Source organism: Neoarius graeffei, chromosome 21 (assembly GCF_027579695.1).
Source record: "Neoarius graeffei isolate fNeoGra1 chromosome 21, fNeoGra1.pri, whole genome shotgun sequence".
NCBI classification, from domain to species: Eukaryota; Metazoa; Chordata; class Actinopteri; order Siluriformes; family Ariidae; genus Neoarius; species Neoarius graeffei.
In genome coordinates, this window is record NC_083589.1 from 25,392,993 (window position 1) to 25,419,936 (window position 26,944).

Consider the following 26,944-nt stretch of genomic DNA (forward strand, 5'->3'; position numbering starts at 1 on the left):
GCCATCAATTTACACCTCTGGATTTTGATAATAAAAATAGGAAATATCTGTCCATGGTGTGTCATGAACTTTCACTGGATTAGGATTCAGCAGTGGATGTTAAACAGATGTTTGCGACTCACCATCTGCGTGTGGTTGGGGAAGAACGTTTGCTCATTCAGTGGGAATTTCTCTGGACCCAAGTCATGGTAGAGTCTGATCATCTGAGCAAACTGCAGGCAAAAAACACACGCGAGGAGAAAGTGTCATGGAAAACCAGGTTGAAATTCTTATTAATACAAGAAAACCAATTATGAAGCATTTGTATGCGAAGTGCTCACAAACCTATAAATCAGCTCCAGGGTTGCTGGCACCTTCCACACAAGGATTAACATACTTTAATAGGCGTATCAGGCGCTCGCTAGCCGTGCTGTGAAAATTGTGCATGCAGACGCTCATCCAAGTTTCCAAATCTGTCATTGCTTCATTCTTGAATATACTCTCATTAAAAATCTTATCTCTGCTTTCCAAAGAAATGTCTGGTTAAGATCTGTCCAGTACTTTGGGAGTAATGGCAGGTTGAAATTGGTACAACAGAGTTCACTCTCTGCTCATGGAACGTCAGGAAACTGCTGGTGCTTTTCTTTTTGTCACGGGAAAGCGATCGGTCTCTCTCTCTCCTGATCGGTTTCCAACTGGATTACTCGTGGATATCAATCAGGTAACTTTTATAAGGATGTTCTCTCGCTCGCACTGTTTCTGATGAAGTATTCAGCAAAATTTTCCGTTTGCTAGTTTTGATGTTCTGATTCACAGGAGGCTTTGAAGTGAGTTTTCAGAGCTTTACCTACTTATTTTTCAAGTCAAACTGATTCTTGTAAATAAATGACCATTTTAGAATATAACTAGTTGTTTTGATGAAAAAATATTGAGATCTTAGTGGTCAGAATGATATTTAAAAAAAACGGAAGTCAGAAATGTGTCAATTTCAATTCAATTAAATGGAATTGTTTATTGGATGCAGGGGTGGCACGGTGGTGTAGTGGTTAGCGCTGTCGCTTCACAGCAAGAAAGTCCGGGTTCGAGCCCCGTGGCCGGCGAGGGCCTTTCTGTGCGGAGTTTGCATGTTGTCCGCGTGGGTTTCCTCCGGGTGCTCTGGTTTCCCCCACAGTCCAAAGACATGCAGGTTAGGTTAACTGGTGACTCTAAATTGACCATAGGTGTGAGTGTGAATGGTTGTCTGTGTCTATGTGTCAGCCCTGTGATGACCTGGCAACTTGTCCAGGGTGTACCCCGCCTTTCGCCCGTAGTCAGCTGGGATAGGCTCCAGCTTGCCTGCGACCCTGTAGAACAGGATAAAGCGGCTAGAGATAATGAGAATGAGAATGTTTATTGGATGCAGCTCACACGTTTTTTTCGAGGTTCGCATTGAAAGCTGTGAATATTAATTGAAATAATCGTTTATATTCTTTCATATAAACACTAGTAGGCCCCAGGGCCGTAGCCAGCACTTTAAAATCACTGAGGTCCGTGATGCGCAAAGCGCGCGCTGAAAAATTTTCAACATATTTAAATGAGAGGGGTGAATTACACAAGAGATCTATTCCTGAAATTGCTTTTAATGGTGTTTGAACTGAATATCATCAGTTTTGAAAACAAAAAATCATGTATGTGGCAAGAGTAAGAATAATTTAAGCTTGTTTAATGGTTTGATCTGGCCCAAGCAATGAGGACAAAACTGCGCTGCTTTGAAAATGTAAATTTAACAGCTTCATGAAAGTGCGCTGATGGTTACCATGAAAAAAAAAAAGTGTCTCCTGCACTGCGTTCCTCCCCCGAGTCGTACGCTCATTCGCTTTTGTGTTTTTGGTCTCAGAGCCGCACGAAACAGACACAGAAGACAGAATCAACATTTAACAGAATTAACAATGCACTTTTTACGGAGACGTTTTAATGTTATTCTTTATTTTTTTTATCCAGTTGAATATTTAGCTTACAAATGTATTTTCAGCTCTTAAAAATGACCGAGGTCTGGACCTCGGTGGCCTCATAGCTGGCTACGGCCATGGTAGGCCTTACTTAGAATGGCCTACAGAGCACAAAGAGGGTATTAGAAATAATCTTTTATAACTTTTTATTTTAATAGAGAATGGTAGACGTGAATGAAATTCAATGCAGATTTTATCATTAACATTGATTTCTCCTTCGTGATGTATAAATGAGAGTTAAGATCAGCTTTATATTGCACAAATAAAGCCGTTTGGTGAAACTTTAAAGAAGAGAGTGTACCGATTTAATGTTTTTATGCAATTTGCATAATTAATACTAATTTGCAGAATTGGTTTTTACTAATTGTTCAAACTTAGATGGCTGTACACTGAATACAATGTGCTGCCAATTTCCATGGAAATATCTTGAAAAATAGAAACATTATTAAGAAAAAACATTTGATCTCATTGGTTAATTAAGCCCGTTTTAGACCATGGGATCCTAATACAGAATATTACAGCAGTTTTCAAAAAATTAAGCCGTTTCTTCAATCTTTGATTTCTAATATCTCAAGAACGGATAAACATATTTTAATTCTGTAAAAAGTATGTTGCTCTGCATTCAGTTCTGAGTTCAATGGGCCCAGTTTCAAGCAATTTGGATTGAACTTGAATTTTCACCTGATATGCCGAACTTTATAAAGATACGCATTCAGAGACGGTGATTCAAGTTCAAAAGTGACAAATATTTATGTACGGAAAGTCACACACATTCAGAGGTGGTTTAAGCACCTGCTCCCCACTGAGGATATTAAAATTACCTACGTGTAGTTCACACCTCTGGGTACAAGCATCAGACATGGGGTTTTGCAGTAGCTTTTAGATGATCATCACTTAACACAAGCACATGCCTTTAAGTATGAAAAATCCAGAAGAGAAGATTGCCTGTTTTTCTTTGCTGTCCAAAGGAATAAGAAATTATTAAAAATAAAGACTAATAGAATGATATTTGAATGAGAAGATGGCAAATATTGAAATAGTCAAATGAGTTTAGTACTGTGTATATTGCTAATATATTGCTGCATGAATAATCCTAGTTGTAATGATAACGTTAATCATTGCAAATTTGCCTTGATTTAACAATATGGCTTCCACCTTCATTTTTATCATAATTTTTTTTTAATGGTGTTTTGGTTAATCCCATGTTCTCTGCGGCGGCACGGTGGTGTAGTGGTTAGCGCTGTCGCCTCACAGCAAGAAGGTCCTGGGTTCGAGCCCCGGGGCCGGCGAGGACCTTTCTGTGCGGAGTTTGCATGTTCTCCCCGTGTCTGCGTGGGTTTCCTCCGGGTGCTCCGGTTTCCCCCACAGTCCAAAGACATGCAGGTTAGGTTAACTGGTGACTCTAAATTGACCGTAGGTGTGAATGTGAGTGTGAATGGTTGTCTGTGTCTATGTGTCAGCCCTGTGATGACCTGGCGACTTGTCCAGGGTGTACCCCGCCTTTCGCCCATAGTCAGCTGGGATAGGCTCCAGCTTGCCTGCGACCCTGTAGAAGGATAAAGCGGCTAGAGATAATGAGATGAGATGAGATGTTCTCTGCTGTAAAGAAAGTGTGTCCATGGCTTAACGGATAAGCAGACATCTGCTCACTTTAAGTAAGTGTCAAAAGTCCTTCCCATGCCACAAGGTACATCGGGTGGCGCTGATCTCCATTTCAGTTGCCCTCGGCCTTTGGCCTATTACATAGCTGGTTCTCTGGTAACCACAAGAGTTTGTAGTTTGAGTAGGGAGTCAAATTCTTGCTTTTTTTAAATTTTATTTTATTTTTTAAAGTAAGTGTAGTTCATAATATTTACCTTCACCAAAGAGGCGATGCTTTGGGTGCGGTCGGTTTGTTTGACTCTAAGCAGGATTGCACAAAACCTCCCTACCCGATTTCCATGAAACTTGGTGGAATGGTGTAGCATAGGCCAAGAAAAAAAACTTTAAATTTGTGGGCAAATCCATGAATTTAGTCGCAAGATATGGCATTAGCCATACACCTTAAAATCCAGTAAATAGCAGTAAAGTTCAATAGTGATAAAATGTAGCCAATGTAAAAATATGATGACTCCATTTCACAAGCTACATTCATGGGTACCAGTAATTCTCTGGGATGCACATGTTGGCACATGATTCTAATAGTTTTGGAAATACACTCACCAGCCACTTTATTAGATACACACCTGCTGTTTTATACACTTATCTAAATCAGCCAATCCCTTGACAGCAGCACTACGCATCAAATCATGCAGATACAACTTAAGAGCTTCAGTTAATGTTCACTTCAAACATCCATCCATTATCTGTAGCCACTTATCCTGTTCTATAGGGTCGCGGGCAAGCTGGAGCCTATCCCATCTGACTATGGGCGAGAGGAGGGGTACACCCTGGACAAGTCACCAGGTCATTGCAGGGCTGACACACAAACACAGACAACCATTCACACTTACGGTCAATTTGGAACCACCAATTAGCCTAACCTGCATGTCTTTGACTGGGGGAAACCAGAGCACCCGGCGGAAACCCACACGGACACGGGGAGAACATGCGAACTCCGCACAGCCACGGGGCTCGAACCTGGACCTTCTTGCTGTGAGGTGACAGCGCTAACCACTACACCACCGTGCCACCCCACTTCAAACATCAGAATGGGAAAAATTGTGATCTCAAAGTGTGACTTTCTTTCACTGTGGCATGGGTGTTGGTTTAAGTCAGATGGACTGGTTTGAGTATTTCAAAAACTGCTGATCACCTGGGGTTTTCACACACAAACAACAGTCTCGAGAGCTTATACAGAATGGTGCAAAAAACATTGAGTTGAGTGAACGACAGTTCTGCAGGTGGAAACAAACGCCTTGTTGATAAGAGAGGTCAAAGGAAAATGGCCAGATTGGTTCGAGCTTTTTTGCCAGGAAGGATATAGTAACTCATATAATCACTCTTTACAACCGTGGTGAGCAGAAAAGCATCTCAGCATGCAATAGCAGAAGACCACATTGGGTTCCACTCCTGCAGCCAAGAACAGGAATCTTCAAATTAAGAACAAGTTCCTATTAAAGTTGCTGGGTGTATGAGCAGGCTTCTTAAAACTACCAAGATTTAAACATTGAACTGTTTAATGAACTGCTTAGAGCACTAAGGAGTTACTTACAACCCAGGGTTTGCTGCAGAAGTTGTAGATGGAGTGCAGGGAGTTGATGCTTGGCACACTGCCATACTGCAGACCAATCACAAGGCTTCTGAAGTCTTCTCCCGGGGTCATGCTGTAGGCGTGCTGGCGAATCAGGATGAAATCTGGCTTGAAGGAGCTTTAAAATAAACAAGGACATCGTATCATTAAAGCATATATTAAAGCCATGGCCTCACTTTCGTTTATAAATGCCTTGAGATCTCAAGAATGGCACAGGAATAGTTTTAAGCGTTAACAATAAATCTAATATAGTAATTTTTACAATTAAAGTGATTCATATAGGTAGCGGTCTGAGTGAATGACATTGACGTCCGTAACGTCACAGCAGGAAGGCTATCGGTCTCATCGCCATTTCCGCTATACTAAAAACACAGAGCTGACTGCAACTCCGATCCTCCATTTTGAGCTAATTTATCACCATGCCACGTAGATGTGCCAGCAACACGACAGAAGGTGGATTTACGTTGCATTCATGGCCCAAGAATGTTCAAACTGCAAAGATTTGGACGCGTTTTGCGAGAAGTTCACGGGCACATTGGGCACCTACGAAGTGGTCTCTCCTCTGCTCTGCACATTTTACTGAAGACTTGTACGAGACCTCTGATCTGTTGAGGAGCGTTGGCTACAAGCCCGTATTGAAAGAGGGTGCAGTACCAAAAATTAAAGAAAACTACAAGAAAAGGAAAGTATCGATTTTATTTATTTTTTAAAAGGAAAGTAAGTTCAGTTGCACCAGTCCTCCCGGAGTGTGAGCCGAGGGTTGTTGGTAAAACCCAGGACGGAACATATCGCCCAGGCAGTGACCTCCCCGCGGTTGTTGCTAAAACCAGTGATGTTCCATTCCGTCCCGGGTTTTAGTAATTGCCTGAGCCAAGCAGTAATGGCGGAGTACTCAGTATGGAGAAAATGGAGAATGAGTGGAGCAGCTGTCTGATTTCTCCGCTGGATATCGCTGCCATCTCACCCTTACATGGAAGAAGCAAATGAACGGAGAACTGAACGAACAACTGAAAGTCGGATTGTTTCAAAGCAAATTGGTCACAAGATCGGCCTTCAAGAAGCAAGAACACAGATGGGTAAGCTCTGACTCTCATTTGGATATCAAACAACAAAAACACCACGTTGTTTACCTGCATTTAGATTAATACATGTAACTTGTATTGTGTGTTTAAGTTACTGGTATAAGATTATTTTAATTTGCTTCAGAATGTGATTGTCTCAGTTAATCTGATTATTTAATTAGCCTTTTATGTTTTATCAGTGAAAATGCATGCATGTACATGTATGTTGCAGAAGTTATAACACCTATCCTGTTTTAATGAGAGTCAACCCACAATCAATGAAGTTAAATCAGTCTTAGTTGAGCAAGTCGGTAACGGTATTTCTTACTTTCACCATAAATTTTTATTTATATGACTTTGGTCTATAGCTGTCAAGGGCCTCGGCCTTAAAACTGGTTACCGCTGTGACATCACGCACTCAGGGCTGGCTGGCTCAGCGGGGCAGCTCGAATGCCAACTTTGCGGTCGATTTTAACTCTCAAAAATATATATATATTTTTAAAATTTGGCGGCACGGTGGTGTAGTGGTTAGCGCTGTTGCCTCACAGCAAGAAGGTCCGGGTTCGAGCCCCGTGGCTGGCGAGGGCCTTTCTGTGTGGAGTTTGCATGTTCTCCCCATGTCTGCGTGGGTTTCCTCCGGGTGCTCCGGTTTCCCCCACAGTCCAAAGACATGCAGGTGAGGTTAACTGGTGACTCTAAATTGACCGTAGGTGTGAATGTGAGTGTGAATGGTTGTCTGTGTCTATGTGTCAGCCCTGTGATGACCTGGCGACTTGTCCAGGGTGTACCCCGCCTTTCGCCTGTAGTCAGCTGGGATAGGCTCCAGCTTGCCTGCGACCCTGTAGAACAGGATAAAGCGGCTAGAGATAATGAGATGAGATTTTTAAAATTCCCATTTATGCAGCATACAAGAGTCAAGGGTGGAGATACTATCCACTCAGAAATGTATTTAAAAATAAAGGTTCTACGTATATCCTTTAAGCACCATTATTACATAAGAACCCCACAGCTTGGGTGAAGTAGGCAAGTTTAAGCTGAAGTCTGGTAGTATTATATGAAAACATGAGATGGGGAAAGAAGTACAATTTGTTGATCCAAGTTACCTTAGCCAACAACAACTTCTAGTATTTATTGTCACAAATTTGCATTCCTGAAGTATCCTTAAAATACAGTGCTTTGAGAAAGCATTCACCCCTTTCCTTGTCGTCCCCCCCCCCCATTTTGTTGCATTACAATCTGGAATTAAAATGGATTTATATTTGGATTATGTAATGGACCTAAGAGAATAGTCCAAATTGATGAAGTGTAATGAAAAAATAATTTGTTAAATAAATGAATTCTAAACTGAAAACTTTTGAGTGCATATGTATTCCCAGCCCTGCAATGACCTGGTGACTTTTGTCCAGGGTGTACCCCGCCTCTTGCACATAGTCAGCTGGGATAGGCTCCAACTTGCCTGCGACCCTGTACAGGATAAGTAGCTACAAATAATGGAAGGTTGGATGGATGGATGTATTCATCCCCTCTGCTGTGAAACCCCCAAATAAGATCTGGATCAACCATTTAAATTCAGAAGTCACATAATTAGTTGACTGAGGGCCACCTGTGCGGAATCAAAGTGTCACATGATGTCAGTATAAATACGCCTGTTCTGAAAGGCTCCCGAGCCTGCAACACCACTAAGCAACCTGAAAGAAGACCAAGGAGCACTTCAAACAGGTCAGCGACTAAGTTGTTGAGAAGTATAGCTCAGAGTTGGGTTATAAAAAATATCCCAAACTTTGAAGATTTCATGGAGCACCATTAAATCCATTATAACAAAATGGAAAGAATATGGCACCACTATTAAACCTGACAAGTGGATGGTGAGAGCTTTCATGAATGACCTTCTGAAATAGAGGAAGCAGCCAAGAAAGAAGAGCAGGGCAGAGTCTATAAGAATATCAAGATGATTTGTGGCATGTTCCGTGGTACCAGTGATGTCCATATTCAAGACTAAGAGGGGAAACTACTGATGACCAAGAGAACAGGAAACACACTGGGCAGAGCACTTTAGAGAAATTCTGAACCGGCCACTGCCAGTGGAAGAGGCTGATATACAGGAAGTACGAGTGGACCTCTACACCAGTACTGTACCACCTGAAAAGCAAGAGACTGTTTCAGCCATTAAAGTCTTGAAGAATGGAAAGGCCTCTAGGCAGGACAAGCTGAATGCCAAGCTTTTTAAGGTAGACCTGGAACTTGCCGCAGAAATCCTGAAACCCCTGTTCACAGCAGTCTGGGAGGGAAATAAAGTACCAGATATTTGTCAAAATTCCCAAGAAAGGTGCTTGCAGTGACTGCAACAAATGGCAAGGCATAACACCAAGCAAGCAAGCAAACTTGTCAGTACCAAGTAAGATCCAGGCAAAGATACTCACTCAACAGCTCTCCAAAGCACCAAGAAAGGAGCAGCCTGGATTGCACTGACCAGACCTTTGTTTTGTGTAACATCATCTAGGAGTGTATGAAGTGACGGTGGTAGCTGTTCGTCTACGGTGTCGACGTCCAAAAGGCATTCAACAGCGTCTGCAGGGACAGCCAGGGAGCATCTTGAGAGAATATGGAGTACCAACAGAAATTACCTTCATCAAGAGCTTCTATGCCAATTTCAGCTGCAGCACAGGGAACAGCAAGATTTGCTTTGAAGCGGGAACAGGGCTGTTCAATGTCTGCCATGCTTTCCAACCTCATCATCAATTGGCTTATGCGACATACGATGGAAGATGAACCAAGGGGCATCAGATGGTTTCTCTTCACTAGAAGATCTTGATTTTGCTGATAACCTTGCCTTGTTGTCATACACCCATCAAAACATGGAGGAGAAAACAGACAAACTCAGAAGTTTTGCTCAGAAAGTAGGACTGCAGATCAGCCAGACTAAAACAGAGGTCATGACCCTCAGTGTCATCAACCTAGCACCAGTCACAGTGAAGGGAAAAGACTTACCAATGACAGACAGCTTCACATACTTGAGCAGAGTAATCAAACAAGATGGTGGTGCTGGCAGCGACATCCAGAGCAGTCTCAACAAAACTAGGAATGTCTTCTGCAGCATGAACAGTGTCTAGCAATCACCACAGTACAGGACCCACATCAAGCTGAAGCTATACCGGAGCTGTGTTCTGTCCACCCTTCTATATGTCTCAGAATGCTGAAGGATGACAGCAAAGGACAGACAGGATCTCAACAAACGGTCAATGTTTTACACCAAAAACCTCAGGAGAATGAGGCCAAGGACTATCTTGAATATGAACTGCTAACCTGCTACACACAAAGGCAGCTCTTCACTGGACACGAAATGGAAATGCTAAAATGGACGACACACAGCGGTGGACTGTGAAGGAAGAGCTGAAATCCCTTAATCACAGCTGGGGTCAGCTGGCATACTGGGCTTGAAGTTAGTCAAGTAAGAAACCAGACAAGAGAAGGCTGCCCACCAAAACTCTCAGACCTGGCAAGGAGGGCATTAATCAGGGATTCAACAAAAACACCAAAGATAACACTGAAGGAACTGAAAACATAATGCCTCCACAATGTAGCAACACGGGTCATTTTTACCTTCATGTGGCCAGCATGGGACAATTAAAAGTGTATAGTTGGTGTGACATTTGCTTAATTACCAGGTTCTTGATTTTTTTTGGTCATCTCATAGAGCCATGATGTAAATGGGTGTGTTTATAATGCCCTGCAATGGAAACACATTCCCATCCAGGGCGTATTCCAGGATTGTTTCCAGGGTAGGCACATGATCCAGGATGAAGGTTGCACTCCAAAGGTCCGAACTGAACAGTACAGATGAGATCTGTCATGGCAGTGTTTGATATGATTTTGGCTGACTGTTGACAGGGACTCCACTATTTGGTCAAAGTTGAGGAAGGAGTAATTTCAAAGAACAGAAATCAAATGTGTATTTTGGACCATTAGATCATCAATACTTTAGAAAGTATTGTACCTTATTATGTGCTTAAAATGACTGAAATAAAACTATTCTATACTATATCACGGTCTAAACTTCCTCATTACAAAGTGTTGCTGGATGACACCAACTGGATGTAATGCATATGGGGATTGATTAAGATAAACCCAAACCTACAGTGCAAAGAGAATGTAGTGCGCCAACATTATTGTTTCCCCCAAACACACCTGAACTAAATGTCTCTTGTTTCCACAAGAGTGAACATTTTAGACTGCTGTGTTGAACTTCGACAGTAGTTGTTTAACTCCCAGGAGATGAGTCAGTCAATCCAGACTTCTCACACTTTTCTGATGAGAAGAAGCAGCAGCAGCCAAGCAGCCTTTATTTGTCACACATACATTCAAGCACAGACTTAAGCACACAGTAAAATTTAACTTCTGCATTTAACCCATCTGAAGCAGTGAACACACACATGCACGTACAGTGGTGCTTGAAAGTTTGTGAACCCTTTAGAACTTTCTATATTTCTTCCATAAATATGACCCAAAACATCATCAGATTTTCACACAAGTCCTAAAAGTGGATAAAGAGAACCCAGTTAAACAAATGAGACAAAAATATTATACTTGGTCATTTATTTCTCATCTCATTATCTCTAGCCGCTTTATCCTTCTACAGGGTCACAGGCAAGCTGGAGCCTATCCCAGCTGACTGCGGGCGAAAGGCGGGGTACACCCTGGACAAGTCGCCAGGTCATCACAGGGCTGACACATAGACACAGACAACCATTCACACTCACATTCACACCTACGGTCAATTTTAGAGTCACCAATTAACCTAACCTGCATGTCTTTGGACTGTGGGGGAAACCGGAGCACCAATCACGGGGACACGGGGAGAACATGCAAACTCCGCACAGAAAGGCCCTCGCCGGCCACGGGGCTCGAACCCGGACCTTCTTATTGTGAGGCGACAGCGCTAACCACTACACCACCGTGCCGCCCTGGTCATTTATTTATTGAGGAAAATGATCCAATATTACATATCTGTGAGTGGCAAAAGTATGTGAAGCTTTGCTTTCAGTATCTGGTGTGACCCCCTTGTGCAGCAATAACTGCAACTAAACGTTTCCGGTAACTGTTGATCAGTCCTGCACACCGGCTTGGAGGAATTTTAGCCCATTCCTCCATACAGAACAGCTTCAACTCTGGGATGTTGGTGGGTTTCCTCACATGAACTGCTCACTTAAGGTCCTTCCACAACAACATTTCGATTGGATTAAGGTCAGGACTTTGACTTGGCCATTCCAAAACATTAACTTTATTCTTCTTTAACCATTCTTTGGTAGAACGACTTGTGTGCTTAGGGTCGTTGTCTTGCTGCATGACCCACCTTCCCTTGAGATTCAGTTCATGGACAGATGTCCTGACATTTTCCTTTAGAATTCACTGGTATAATTCAGAATTCATTGTTCCATCAATGATGGCAAGCCGTCCTGGCCCAGAAGCAGCAAAACAGGCCCAAACCATGATACTACCACCACCATGTTTCACAGATGGGATAAGGTTCTTATGCTGGAATGCAGTGTTTTCCTTTCTCCAAACATAACGCTTCTCATTTAAAGCAAAAAGTTCTATTTTGGTCTCATCCGTCCACAAAACATTTTTCCAATAGCCTTCTGGCTTGTCCACAAGATCTTTAGCAAACTGCAGACAAGCAGCGATGTTCTTTTTGGAGAGCAGTGGCTTTCTCCTTGCAACCCTGCCATGCACACCATTGTTGTTCAGTGTTCTCCTGATGGTGGACTCATGAACATTAAAATTAGCCAATGTGAGAGAGGCCTTCAGTTGCTTAGAAGTTACCCTGGGGTCCTTTGTGACCTCGCCGACTACTACACGCCTTGCTCTTGGAGTGATCTTTGTTGGTCGACCACTCCTGGGGAGGGTAACAATGGTCTTGAATTTCCTCCATTTGTACACAATCTGTCTGACTGTGGATTGGTGGAGTCCAAACTCTTTAGAGATAGTTTTGTAACCTTTTCCAGCATGATGATCATTAACAACACTTTTTCTGAAGTCCTCAGAAATCTCCTTTGTTCGTGCCATGATACACTTCCACAAACGTGTTGTGAAGATCAGACTTTGATAGATCCCTGTTCTTTAAATAAAACAGGGTGCCCACTCACACCTGATTGTCATTCCAATGATTGAAAACACCTGACTCTAATTTCACCTTCAAATTAACTAGTAATTCTAGAGGTTCACATATTTTTGCCACTCACAGATATGTAATATTGGATCATTTTCCTTAATAAATAAATAGCCAAGTATAATATTTTTGTCTCGTTTGTTTAACTGGGTTTTCTTTATCTACTTTTAGGACTTGTGTGAAAATCTGATGATGTTTTAGATCTTATTTATGCAGAAATATAGAAAATTCTAAAGGGTTCACAAACTTTCAAGCACCACTGTACAAGTAAGCAATGAGCACACACATACCCAGAGTAGTGGGCAGCTATGCTACAGTGCTCAGGGATCAGTTGGGGGTTAGGTGCCTTGCTCAAGGGCACTTCAGCCCAACCTCAGGCCATGGCTGCTCCATGTTAACCTAACCGCATGTCTTTGGACTGTGGGGGAAACCGGAGCACCCGGAGGAAACCCACACAGACACAGGGAGAACATGCAAACTCCACACAGAAAGGCCCCCGTCGGCCGTTGGGCTTGGACCAAGAACCTTCTTGCTGTGAGGCAACAGTGTTAACCACTACACCACTGTACCGCCCTATAGTTACCCTGAGCAGATCAATAATGTAATAATAAGCTGGAAGTCATGTCACAAAAACCTTAGTATAAATATAACCAAATAACATGCTCAGTAAGGCTCAAATAATTACTGACAGTTCCCTTATTCCTGACAGAGCACTCTTTGTTTCCTAAATATTTAAACATATTTATGGACAGAATATTTCAGAGAGCATTGTGAGTGTATGTTCTCCTGGCATTCAACAGGAATTTGCACTCTTGATCCACAAAGCTGGCACAGAAGAAGATTAAATAAAAAAGATTATCTCAAACTGTGGAGTAAAAATAAAGTTAAAGGGGAGAACATGTGAGGGTTGGATGTTGTAATGGGTAGAGCCAGTGGTAAACACACAGCCTATTTTGGGAAGGCTTCAGGAGGGATGAACTCAGTGCTACATACTGAGCTCACCAACTGGGTGCAAGAGTCCCAGAAGTATGCAGAGCTGTATTACCAAGTGCAAATTGCTGGGATTTGCATTATCCCCAAAACACACACAAACACACACACACTTGTCTGTCTTACTATCCTTGTCACGACCTTCCATTGACAGAATTATTAATGCAGCTCTAATGCTATGCTGCACCTAGCTCTAACCTTAACTTCAGTAAACAAAATGAAACCTTTTGGCTCTTAGGTTAAAAATAAAAGCTGCAATTTTTGTTCAAACACAGGTATCTGCATGGAGACCAAACAACTGTCCCCTCAAGGGCAAAACTGTCAGATATTTCTATCCTTGTGTGGACATTTATATCTTGGATTCTACCAAGATATAAAAACATCCCCACACACCCACCCACACATCTGGAGACCTCTGTACTGAAACACTGTGTTCTTTAAAGTCTTCACACCTTTTAATGCCAAACTTACAACACAGTCATGTGGCAGAAAAAAATAAAATAAAATCTGCAGGTGGAGAAGAAATCAAATGCAAAAAACAGACTCTCCAGGATATTCAGGCATCAAGCTGCTTTCAATATGTGGGACACATATGGGGTCATAAAGCATCCCGAGTATATATCCTTGAATGAATTCAACATGCTGGTGTTAATTATTTTGAGTCACGTAAGTGTATGGTGATTGGTTGAAGACAAGCCAGTGCAGCATCTGCAACGACCATTTTTAAAAATGTGTGTAAAACATTAGCCATGTAAATAACAGCTCTTAATGTTAGCATAAAAAAAAAAAGAAACACCCCACATGGACAAACAGACCGAGAGTGGAGTTCAGGCTTTGCAAAGCATATGTGTGACAGAAGAAATACAGCACAATTCTGATGCATCTAAGCAAAATATAAAAATCAACGCTAGCATTTCCTGCGAACGCCTAGCTAGCAAGCGGCTTACATCACTTCAGCATTCATACTGGTGGTGCGAATACAAACAGAAAAAAGCCCTGGAAGGTACACTACCGTTCAAAAGTTTGGGGTCACTTTGAAATGTCCTTATTTTTGAAAGAAAAGCACTGTCCTTTTCAATGAAGATCACTTTAAACTAATCAGAAATCCACTCTATACATTGCTAATGTGGTAAATGACTATTGAGCAATTCCAGCGTTATGGACGTGACACTTGAACTCAAAATGGCAACAAATGACCCAGTGCATGTTTTATTGTCTCCCAGTATTTAAACAGGTGTTGCATATTTTAAGGCTGTACCATACTGGAGAAGTGATAGAACAAGAACAATTCCCATAGTACATCTAGGGCATGCCAGAAAATGCCAATAAAAGATGTGTTATGGATGTGACAGAAAAAGTATCACTTTTCTTGGGTGACTGTACATTTTTATCAAACTCTGTGAAATTGTAAACCTAATGTCGAAATGGAGATATCCATTTGATAAAGGGGTCCAAGGTGAATATTAAAAAATCTTTGTTTAAAATATTTTGTATTTTATGCAGAGTTTCGGAAGGAAAAGTCAGCGTTATGGATGTGACGAAATTCCGTTATGGATGTAACGCGTCTGAAATAGACATGGCATATGTTTAGAAAATCAGCAATTTAACCACCATAACCCTTTGAAAAACTCTCTAAATATCAGCTAAAACTATCAAAGTTCTTAAATAATATTTAGGATGGCTATTGTTTTGCTGTTTTGTGGATTTTAGCATACATTTCTGTGGCTTGTGGCAATAATATAGAATTGTACATGATCAAAGTTATTCGTGTCATTAGCTAAAGTAGTGAAGGCGAAGGGAACAATTCTTGTGACAAATTGGTTCAACTTATTCACATCTGTAAAATACAGGCCTAGGTGAGATCTCTGGGAGTGGTTTTGATGTATTACATGTTGCTTTATTTTTGCATGGTGAGGTTGACATTTACATGGAATTGCCCTATTCTAGCTGCAAATGTCTGGTTTTTGGTGCAATATCTCCATAGGTGTATAGAGGCCCATTTCCAGCAACTCTCACTCCAGTGTTCTAATGGTACAATGTGTTTGCTCATTGCCTCAGAAGGCTAATGGATGATTAGAAAACCCTTGTACAATCATGTTAGCACAACTGAAAACAGTTTAGCTCTTTAGAGAAGCTATAAAACTGACCTTCATTTGAGCAGATTGAGTTTCTGGAGCATCACATTTGTGGGGTCGATTAAATGCTCAAAATGGCCAGAAAAATGTCTTGACTATATTTTCTATTCATTTTACAACTCATGGTGGTAAATAAAAGTGTGACTTTTCATGGAAAACACAAAATTGTCTGGGTGACCCCAAACTTTTGAACGGTAGTGTATGTACAGTAGTTCTCGGGAGAGCTCCCCAGTGGGTAGTTCCTCTCAATAAAATCCCTAGAATTGCTTCATCTGAAAGCGCTAATAGAGCTTTTAATTTCTGAAATTTCCACCAACAGAATACATTAGGTCCAAGTTACTTTATATTATTTGTATCTTTCTAGATTTGTAGATTTGAAATAAATCCCTTCAAATTAAGGGAAATATTTCTGGTGAAGGACTATAAGAACTCAATAACAAATATATGCAATTTCTAATAAAGTAAAAACAAGAGCGCTCTGAGAGCACAATATCCCCCGCTGGCAACTAGGCCATAACTCTGGTAAAATGCAACTGAATTGAACAAAATTGCAATACGTGTATTAGCAACATATAACAAAGAATCCTGCCAAGTTTCGTGAAATTCTTCCAAAAATTGTGAGGGAAATTGATTTCAGAAGGCAAGCACACCTTGATGAAACTGCCAAAGTACAAGTTTGTTAATAATCAAGCGCATAACTCTGGTAAACGTTGCCCAAATTAAACGAAATTTCAATATGCATATAACGGCCGTATAACAAAGCCTTTTGCCAAGTTTGGTGAAATTCCTCCACAAATTGTGAGAGGAGTTGATTTCAGAAGAACGTACACCCTCATGAAATTGTCAAAGTAGAAATTATTTAATCAAGGGTCAAAACTCTGGTAAAATTTTCACAAACAAAATTAAATCGCAATATGCGTATTACCGTCATATAACAAGGCTTTTTGCCAAGCTTCGAGAAATTCGTCCAAAAATTGTGAGAGGAGTTGATTTCAGAAGGCAAGCACACCTTCGTGAAATTGTGAAAGTACAAGCTTGTTAATCAAGGGCCACAACTCTGGTAAAATGCAACCGAACTGAACAAAATAATGCATACTACCGACGTAAAACAATGCCTTTTGCCAAGCTTGGTGAAATTCCTCCAAAAATTGTGAGCAGAGTTGATGTCAGAAGGTGAGCACCCTTTCCTGGGACGGACGGACGGATAGACATTGCCACGACATAATCCCCCTTCGGGCCTTTCGGCCAGTGGGGCATAAAAAACCCCACCAAGCAATTAAAAAAAAAAAAAGTCACATAACCCATAGCAGGTATTCTTCACAAACTTCCCTGGTCTAAGAAATGTAACTAAATGTAAGAAATTGAGGTCACTTGCTAACAAAAAACCATGGCAACACATAGGTTCACAGATTTATTTTCTGTAATATAACATTAAAAAGGACCATTACACAGCAGAAGTGTCAAAAGTCTGCAAAAATAAGGCGGTCTGGTACTGTAATCAGCACGTATGAAGTGGATAAAGACAGGGGCTGCTGCCATGCAAACCAACAAGAATGTTAATATGAAGCACTTTGAAATTCTAAGACCTACAACAAACCTCAACGCAACACTCATTTAGCTTTCATTATGAAGAATGAAAAATCTTTGCCGAGTCTTAAAGTGGCACCTACAGTCACGATAACGGATAAACAGTTAGCAGGCGTTGCTCTGTAGTCCTCATTAAGGTGATCATTACAAAGATTTACTGTTGTTAAATTGTCACAAGGCAAGACTGGACAGAAGATGCACTCTGACTGGGAAGCTCAGCTCTCTCGCTGATTAAGCTTAACTGCTGTAACGATAAAAACAGTACCAGAGGCTGCGACTTGGCCGATTGTGTGAGCAGTGGAAATGAAACTGGTATAAAACAGGGTTAACTGAGTGGTTTAGCTGTGGCATTCCCATCACCCTGGCACATGACCCTGCAAGCTGAGCTATGAGCTAGCTGACTGGTGTGGAAAACAGAGCTGAAGGCATGCCAAAGACTGAATATGCTCTTATTTCATTCTCCTTTTCCAAAGCAGTCCTCAATAAATCAGCTTAGCCCTGGAAAACAAAACTTATTCATCTCCCATTACAAAAAAAAAAAACCCACAAAATTGTTGGGTAGACCAGCATAACAGTACAGATACGGAAAAGTGATTATTCTACTGATAATATCTTACTCATGAACTCCAACACAGCATATAAAATGTAATATAATGTTACTAATGTAAAAATAACAACAATATACCCATTGGTTCAATCTGATATGTGTCAGACTGACAGGAGGGAGAGAGAGATTATTTGGCTATTTTAATTTCAGTGTCGGGCGGCACGGTGGTGTAGTGGTTAGCGCTGTCACCTCACAGCAAGAAGGTCCGGGTTCAAGCCTCGCGGCCAGCGAGGGCCTTTCTGTGCGGAGTTTGCATGTTCTCCCCGTGTCCGCGTGGGTTTCCTCCGGGTGCTCCGGTTTCCCCCACAGTCCAAAGACATGCAGGTTAGGTTAACTGGTGACTCTAAATTGACCGTAGGTGTGAATGTGAGTGTGAATGGTTGTCTGTGTCTATGTGTCAGCCCTGTGATGACCTGGCGACTTGTCCAGGGTGTACCCCGCCTTTCGCCCGTAGTCAGCTGGGATAGGCTCCAGCTTGCCTGCAACCCTGTAGAACAGGATAAAGCGGCTAGAGATAATGAGATGAGATGAGTTTCAGTGTCAGAAACCAGACCTCTAATTTTCGTCACTAAACACAGCAAAGAAGTACAAACGTTAACAGGCCACTTGGTGAACAGTGCGACTGACCAAGCAGATTTTTCCTGTAGCCTGTTGCCATACTCGCAAGATAATCTCGGCACTTCCAATTCTCCACATACAACTAATAAAACCCACTAAAAACACCCCCTCAACTTGCAATTTCAACTTATCAACTTGGGCTAGTCTTCTCAACTACCAGTTCCTTCACTGTTTACAGACGGACAGCAAATCAACATGGCAGTTCACTCTGTGAACAGTGTAAAGTCGCCCTTCTCTACTTTTACCAGAGTTTACAGCAGCATTGACTTTAGATCAGTTAATATTCAGACGCAGTACTTGGTTAAATCCATAACACTGACCATACTAATCACTACTGAGAAGGTCATCATGAACAGGAGTTATCACTAACGTTAGCTGGCTAGCTTGTTGCTAAGCTGCTCATTATTGTCCACTGGTTAGCCATTCAGACCTGTAACTGAAAAATACAGTTGAAGTAGCTTTTTATGAGCTTTATGTGTTCTGGCAGAGCAAAGCAAAGACACACTTTCATGGAGGCGTCCGGTTTTCTTTTCCACTTTGCACACTGAAGGTCCCGAGGTGGGAAATGATGCTTTCACAGCTTACAAATTGCCACTTACAAGGTAGGGGAGAGCGGGGAGACTTGGGACATAAATTCATTTCAACCAATCAGGTTTTAGGTTACATCAGACGTTAGATGCTGCCCCTTAGAGTAACCGACTTCCTTTGGAACCACAAAGCTGGACACTGCAGTAAGGTTTGTGCAGGTAAATATTTTTAAATCAACCAAAACTTGTATTTTCTACTTCGCCTCCACCTCCATTCTATGGTGTAATGTACACTGGTGAATTGGGGATTTGTTATGAATTAAAGGATGTAGCTGTGAGTTACCAGATATAGTACAACCCCGATTCCAAAAAAGTTGGGACAAAGTACAAATTGTAAATAAAAACGGAATGCAATGATGTGGAAGTTTCAAAATTCCATATTTTATTCAGAATAGAACATAGATGACATATCAAACATTTAAACTGAGAAAATGTATCATTTAAAGAGAAAAATTAGGTGATTTTAAATTTCATGACAACAACACATCTCAAAAAAGTTGGGACAAGGCCATGTTTCCCACTGTGAGACATCCCCTTTTCTCTTTACAACAGTCTGTAAACGTCTGGGGACTGAGGAGACAAGTTGCTCAAGTTTAGGGATAGGAATGTTAACCCATTCTTGTCTAATGTAGGATTCTAGTTGCTCAACTGTCTTAGGTCTTTTTTGTCGTATCTTCCGTTTTATGATGCGCCAAATGTTTTCTATGGGTGAAAGATCTGGACTGCAGGCTGGCCAGTTCAGTACCCGGACCCTTCTTCTACGCAGCCATGATGCTGTAATTGATGCAGTATGTGGTTTGGCATTGTCATGTTGGAAAATGCAAGGTCTTCCCTGAAAGAGACGTCGTCTGGATGGGAGCATATGTTGCTCTAGAACCTGGATATACCTTTCAGCATTGATGGTGTCTTTCCAGATGTGTAAGCTGCCCGTGCCACACGCACTAATGCAACCCCATACCATCAGAGATGCAGGCTTCTGAACTGAGCGCTGATAACAACTCGGGTCATCCTTCTCCTCTTTAGTCCGAATGACACAGCGTCCCTGATTTCCATAAAGAACTTCAAATTTTGATTGGTCTGACCACAGAACAGTTTTCCACTTTGCCACAGTCCATTTTAAATGAGCCTTGGCCCAGAGAAGACGTCTGCGCTTCTGGATCATGTTTAGATACGGCTTCTTCTTTGAACTATAGAGTTTTAGCTGGCAACGGCGGATGGCACGGTGAATTGTGTTCACAGATAATGTTCTCTGGAAATATTCCTGAGCCCATTTTGTGATTTCCAATACAGAAGCATGCCTGTATGTGATGCAGTGCCGTCTAAGGGCCCGAAGATCACGGGCACCCAGTATGGTTTTCCGGCCTTGACCCTTACGCACAGAGATTCTTCCAGATTCTCTGAATCTTTTGATGATATTATGCACTGAAGATGATGATATGTTCAAACTCTTTGCAATTTTACACTGTCGAACTCCTTTCTGATATTGCTCCACTATTTGTCAGCGCAGAATTAGGGGGATTGGTGATCCTCTTCCCGTCTTTACTTCTGTGAGCCGCTGCCACTCCAAGATGCTCTTTTTATACCCAGTCATGTTAATGACCTATTGCCAATTGACCTAATGAGTTGCAATTTGGTCCTCCAGCTGTTCCTTTTTTGTACCTTTAACTTTTCCAGCCTCTTATTGCCCCTGTCCCAACTTTTTTGAGATGTGTTGCTGTCATGAAATTTCAAATGAGCCAATATTTGGCATGAAATTTCAAAATGTCTCACTTTCGACATTTGATATGTTGTCTATGTTCTATTGTGAATACAATATCAGTTTTTGAGATTTGTAAATTATTGCATTCCGTTTTTATTTACAATTTGTACTTTGTCCCAACTTTTTTGGAATCGGGGTTGTATTATTTATTAAAACTTAAATTCTGGGAAAAAACAAACAAAAAACAAACAAAAACGCTGAAGTTTTTTTTTTCAAAATGGCCAGATGGGAGAGTCGGGACAGTTCATCATGTTACAGGTTTTTTCTTGTGGTTTACAAATATAAAATTGTTTACAAAATTTTGTTAAAAATGTGGGTATGTCCCTGCATGAGGATTAAACTTATTTTATTCTTTCTTGAGAACGGAATTGTTTGGTTGAGTCAGGTTTTGGGTAAAGTGACATTTTTTCCATCACTGTACCAACAACTATGTTGTTCATACGTACAACATAGTTCATATGTACAAGTTTTGATAATAAATAAAAATTAAACCTGTAGGATTAAGCTAGGTCTTTTATTTTTCTTCCATGTCTCCCCACTGTGTCCCAAGTCTCCCTGCAAAACATAAGAACAGAAAAACTGAAGCCTGAAGGTGAGTATATGTGACAAGCTGAGAAACTAATGCTGTGGTTAGAGGGTATAGTAAATACTCTCTAATCCAATATGAATGTGATGCGAACTGCAAAGAATTTCACATAACCTACAAAAGCTGAAAACTTGTCACAAGTCTCCCCGCTCTCTCCGACCACGAATGCAGCATAATTGCTTCAAAGAAAACCATTCAATAACAAAATTTACCACTTGAAATATCTTTGGTCATTTTAGGTTTAGGCTTACATTTTGGTTAAACTCTATTAGTGTACTCTGTGTATGTCATGTCAACTCCAATTCCCAAGCTGCACCACAGCTTACAGATATGGCCGCTCAGGACTACACTCCCCAACACACAGCCTCACTACCACGTTCAGGCTCGCTTGACCTCCGATTGACACCTGGACTCAATCTCTCACACACACACGTTTGTAATAAAATTATTTTTCACAACTGTAACCACCTTTGCCACCTGCTAGTGTAGATCTTGTGATTTCTGCTTGTAAAAATCACCAAGTCGATTTTAAGCTCCTACCACCTCCCTTGTGAATCAAAGTACTCCACTGTTCTGCTTTTAATGATTATGACTCACACCATGTGCCAGAAAGATGCATCATAAAACAGACCCATTCCACTTTTCCCACCCATGAGGCTTACTTCCTAGTTTTTGAGAAATGATGTGAATTTAATGATAGCTAAATGACGCACACTGATAGATTTTATATCACATTAATAACCTCGGCGGCACGGTGGTGTAGTGGTTAGCGCCGTCGCCTCACAGCAAGAAGGTCCGGGTTCGAGCCCCGTGGCCGGCGAGGGCCTTTCTGTGCGGAGTTTGCATGGTGTCCGTGTGGGTTTCCTCAGGGTGCTCCGGTTTCCCCCACAGTCCAAAGACATGCAGGTTAGGTTAACTGGTGACTCTAAATTGACCGCAGGTGTGAATGTGAGTGTGAATGGTTGTCTGTGTCTATGTGTCAGCCCTGTGATGACCTGGCGACTTGTCCAGGGTGTACCCCGCCTTTCGCCCGTAGTCAGCTGGGATAGGCTCCAGCTTGCCTGCGACCCTGTAGAACAGGATAAAGCGGATAGAGATAATGAGATGAGATTAATAACCTCAAAACTTACTGCGAGAGAAAGCAAGGACGCTGAATCAGAGTATCTTTCAAGCAGGAAATTGAGCGAAACATTACTAATGTGAGATGGGATGAGGGGCGGGGCTTCCAAGAGGCGTCAGTTAATGTAATGCAACTGTCAGTAATTCCAGATGCATATGCTGATTCACTATTTTTATTCAGGGGAAAAAAAAAGTTTTTTTGTTTTTTTTTTTGGATGGGTCAACAACATCCAAACACACAGTCTTTTTAATGTTTATTCTTTGGTATCTTCCATCTCACTGCTCACCTGTGCACCACATTTTGAATACATCTGCCAAAAAGATAAGCATCAGTCATGGTGTAGAGCACACAGTGAGAGACGACTGGCCCTCCACAATAAGCACCAGATTAGGTTATTAAGTTAACCAATTATGAGCTAAGCGCCAAAGAATAGATGGCATCTTGATGATGTAACCTCCCAGTAATAACTGTCCCACAGTATGAAACACAACCCCACTTCCAAAAATGCTGGAGCAATGTGTAAAAAACAGATAGAATGCAGTGATTTGCCAATCATGGAAACCCTATACTTCATTAAAAATAGTACAAAGACAACATATTAAATGCTGAAACCAAGAAACTGTATTGTTTTTTGAAAAATAGATGCTCATTTTGAATCGGATGCCAGCAACACATTTCAGAAAAGTTGGCACAGGGATATGTTTACCACTGTGTTGCATCACCTTTTCTTTGAGCAACACTCTGTAAATGTTTGGGAATTGAGGAGACCAATTGCTGTAGTTTTGAAAGTAAAATATTGTCCCATTCTTGCCTGATATACAATTTCAGCTGCTCAACGGTTCGGGGTCTCCTTTGTTGTATTTTGCACCAAATGTTTTCAGTGTGAGACAGGCCTGTACTGAAGGCAGGCCAGTTTAGCACCTGGACTCTTTTACTACAGAGCCATACAGTTTTAATATGTGCAGAAAGCGGTTTGGCGTTGTCTTGCTGAAAGAAGGAAGGTCTTCCCTGAAAAATATTTTGTCTGGATGGCAGCATGTTGCTCTAAAACGTGTATATATCATTCAGCATTAATGATGCCTTCCCAGGTGTACAAGCTACCTATGTCATGTGCACTAATGCACCCTCATACCATCACAGATGCTGGCTTTTGAACTGTGCACTGATAACAAGCTGGATGGTCCCGCTCCTCTTTAGCCTGGAGGACGTGGTGTCCATGATTTCTAAAAAGAATTTCTCATTTTGATTTGTCAGACCTCGGGACAGTTTTCCACTTCACCTCAGTCCATCGTAAAAGAGCTCGGGCCCAGAGAAGGTGGCGGTGTTTCTCGATATTGTTTATATCTGGTTTTAACTTGCATTTGTGCATGCAGTAATGAACTGTTTTCACAGACGATGGTTTTCTGAAGTGTTCCTGAGCCCATACAATGATTTCCACTACAGACACGTGTCTGCTTTTAATGCAGTGTCACCTGAGGGCCTGAAGATCACAGGCATCCAATGTCAGTTTTCAGCCTTGTCTCTTGCAGACAGAGATTTCTCCAGATTCTCTGAATGTTTTTAATGATGTTATGGACCATAGATGATGTGATTCCCAAATTCTTTACAATTTTACATTGAGGAACGTTATTCTTAATTGTTGCCCTGTTTGCCCATGCAGGCTTTCACAGAGCAGTGAACCCCTCCCCATGTTTACTTCTGAGAGACTCTGCCTCTCCGGGATGCTCTTTTTATACCCAATCATGTTACTGACCTGTTACCGATTAACCAAATTAGTCTTTTTTTGCCCCGTTCCAATTTTTCAGAAACGTGTTGCTGACATTAAATTCAAAATGAGCATATATTTTTCACAAAACAATAAAATTTCTCAGTTTCAACATATATGTTGTCCTTGTACTATTTTCAATCAAATATAGAGTTTTTCCATGATTGGCAAATCATCGTATTCTGTTTTTATTTACATTTTACACAATGTCCCGACTTTTTTGGAATTAGGGTTGTACAACAGCTCATCGTACAAACTTTCCTCCAGATGTTTGCATGGTTCAAATTAAGGTCTTACCTGATAATTATGGTGTCACCTCGTGTCACCTGCATATGGACCATGCAGCCAGTGCTGACGGTGGATGCCACTTTGATCTCTGAAAACTCAGCCTGGAAAAAAGTGAATGAAAAATTGGTTTTAGTTCACACTCGATTGGATACGCATTAAAATTTGCACACTAAAGGGTCGAGCTGCGGCTGTTTACACATAGGCAATGTACTATGCCCAATAAAAATAGGAAAATGGAATGCACTGTATTGATAAAGTTTTTATGTATATACAATATATCAAAAACCTTTTACAGAAAAACACGTACTGTACATCCAGTTATGTTTCATACAGAAACATCTTTACATTCCATGTACGAAGCATAAATTTTCTAAGGCAGTTTTATAAATAGCGTGGTGTGAAAAATCCCAAACATCAGTCTCCCAGAACTCACTGCAGAGTGTCTTACTGTGAGGAAGCAGGATAAGTTGAGTTAGTCTCCTCTAGTACTTTCCAGCCTGGAAAAAGCCTTGTGACAAGCTGTAGCCAAGCAACTCCAATAACTTAATCAAACACAATAAATAACACACAGCGGGATACATGCTGGTCTAGTCGACAGTCGAGACGGACTAAAGGAAACTAGGATTATAAATGACAAGCAATTAATTATTTTTTGCATGGCTTTACATTATCTTATATTACATACACTACCGTTCAAAAGTTTGGGGTCACGTTGAAATGTCCTTATTTTTGAAAGAAAAGCACTGTTCTTTTCAATGAAGATCACTTTAAACTAATCAGAAATCCACTCTATACATTGCTAATGTGGTAAATGACTATTCTAGCTGCAAATGTCTGGTTTTTGGTCCAATATCTCCATAGGTGTATAGAGGCCCATTTCCAGCAACTCTCACTCCAGTGTTCTAATGGTACAATGTGTTTGCTCATTGCCTCAGAAGGCTAATGGATGATTAGAAAACCCTTGTACAATCATGTTAGCACAGCTGAAAACAGTTTAGCTCTTTAGAGAAGCTATAAAACTGACCTTCCTTTGAGCAGATTGAGTTTCTGGAGCATCACATTTGTGGGGTCGATTAAATGCTCAAAATGGCCAGAAAAATGTCTTGACTATATTTTCTATTCATTTTACAACTTATGGTGGGAAATAAAAGTGTGACTTTTCATGGAAAACACAAAATTGTCTGGGTGACCCCAAACTTTTGAACGGTAGTGTAGACTGGTACAAATAACTGTATAAAACCCATTGACTGATCCATTCATTCATTCTGTCAGTAACCAAATTAATCAATGGGGCAAAAAGTGCATTGAAGTTAATGAGAGAAAAAGGGTCCATGAAAACAAGAAAAAGAAGAGTGCATGTCATAGTGGATTTCATGGATGTGTTGGGTGAGTTGGCCTAAGGTGTCTTATGAAATTTGGTGTCTCTCTGACGAAGCGTGACCGAGAAGGAAAACTGCGATTCTGAAACTCCATTCACTTCAATGGAGGGGGAACAAACAACAGAAAAATGACAAAAACGAAAGCACAAGTCCATCTTTCTAAAAGCTGTATACAGGCACACTGTTCCTGGACAGGACAGACGAGTTGAAGTTGATTTGGAGTCAACAGCTCGAAAATAGTGGGACATGAAGCACACACAAAAAAAGAAAAGAAAAAGTGGTCTGAAGAAAAAAAAAGAGTGCTTGCACAAATCACACTAACTACAACCTAAAGAGAAATGCATGTAGTGCAAAAAATAAAAAGCAAAAAATACTGTCATATGAGCAAGTTTAAAAAAAATGCAGTTTCTGTGATCATCTAATTAAACAACTGCAAGATTATTCAGTCAACAAGATTTCTTGACAGTAAATAATAACAACGAGACCGTCAATGACAGTGTAGCTCACTCCGGCCTCATCTAGTCCAGAAGGAATGATCTAAAGTGGGCCACCTTGCGCAATAAATGTTGCAAGCTATATACACTATATGGCAAAAAAGTATTTAATCAGCCACCAATTGTGCAAGTTCTCCCACTTAAAAAGATTAGAGGCGCCTGTAATTTTCATCATAGGTACACTTCAACTATGAGAGACAGAATGGGGGGAAAGAATCCAGGAAATCACATTGTAGGATTTTTAATGAATTAATTGGTAAATTCCTCTGTAAAATAAGTATTTGGTCACCTACAAACAAGCAAGATTTCTGGCTCTCACAGACCTGTAATTTCTTCTTTAAGAGGCTCCTCTGTCCTCCACTCGTTACCTGTATTAATGGCACCTGTTTGAACTCGTTATCAGTATAAAAGACACCTGTCCACAACCTCAAACAGTCACACTCCAAACTCCACTATGGCCAAGACCAAAGAGCTGTCAAAGGACACCAGAAACAAAATTGTAGACCTGCACCAGGCTGGGAAGACTGAATCTGCAATAGGTAAGCAGCTTGGTGTGAAGAAATCAACTGTGGGAGCAATTATTAGAAAATGGAAGACATACAA

General features: G+C 41.1%; 1 protein-coding gene across 2 annotated transcripts in view; it reads right to left on the reverse strand.

Annotated features, from left to right (window-relative positions):
* syn3 (synapsin III) overlaps positions 1-26,944 on the reverse strand; it is a 275,871-nt gene that overhangs the window by 144,610 nt on the left and 104,317 nt on the right. For both annotated transcript variants that reach the window (XM_060902881.1, XM_060902882.1), the window contains exons 4-6: positions 24,478-24,569; positions 5,161-5,317; positions 123-212 (exon numbers count right to left, since the gene is read on the reverse strand). In XM_060902881.1, the coding sequence (XP_060758864.1) occupies positions 123-212; positions 5,161-5,317; positions 24,478-24,569 (339 nt within the window). The remainder of the gene's footprint in view (positions 1-122; positions 213-5,160; positions 5,318-24,477; positions 24,570-26,944) is intronic.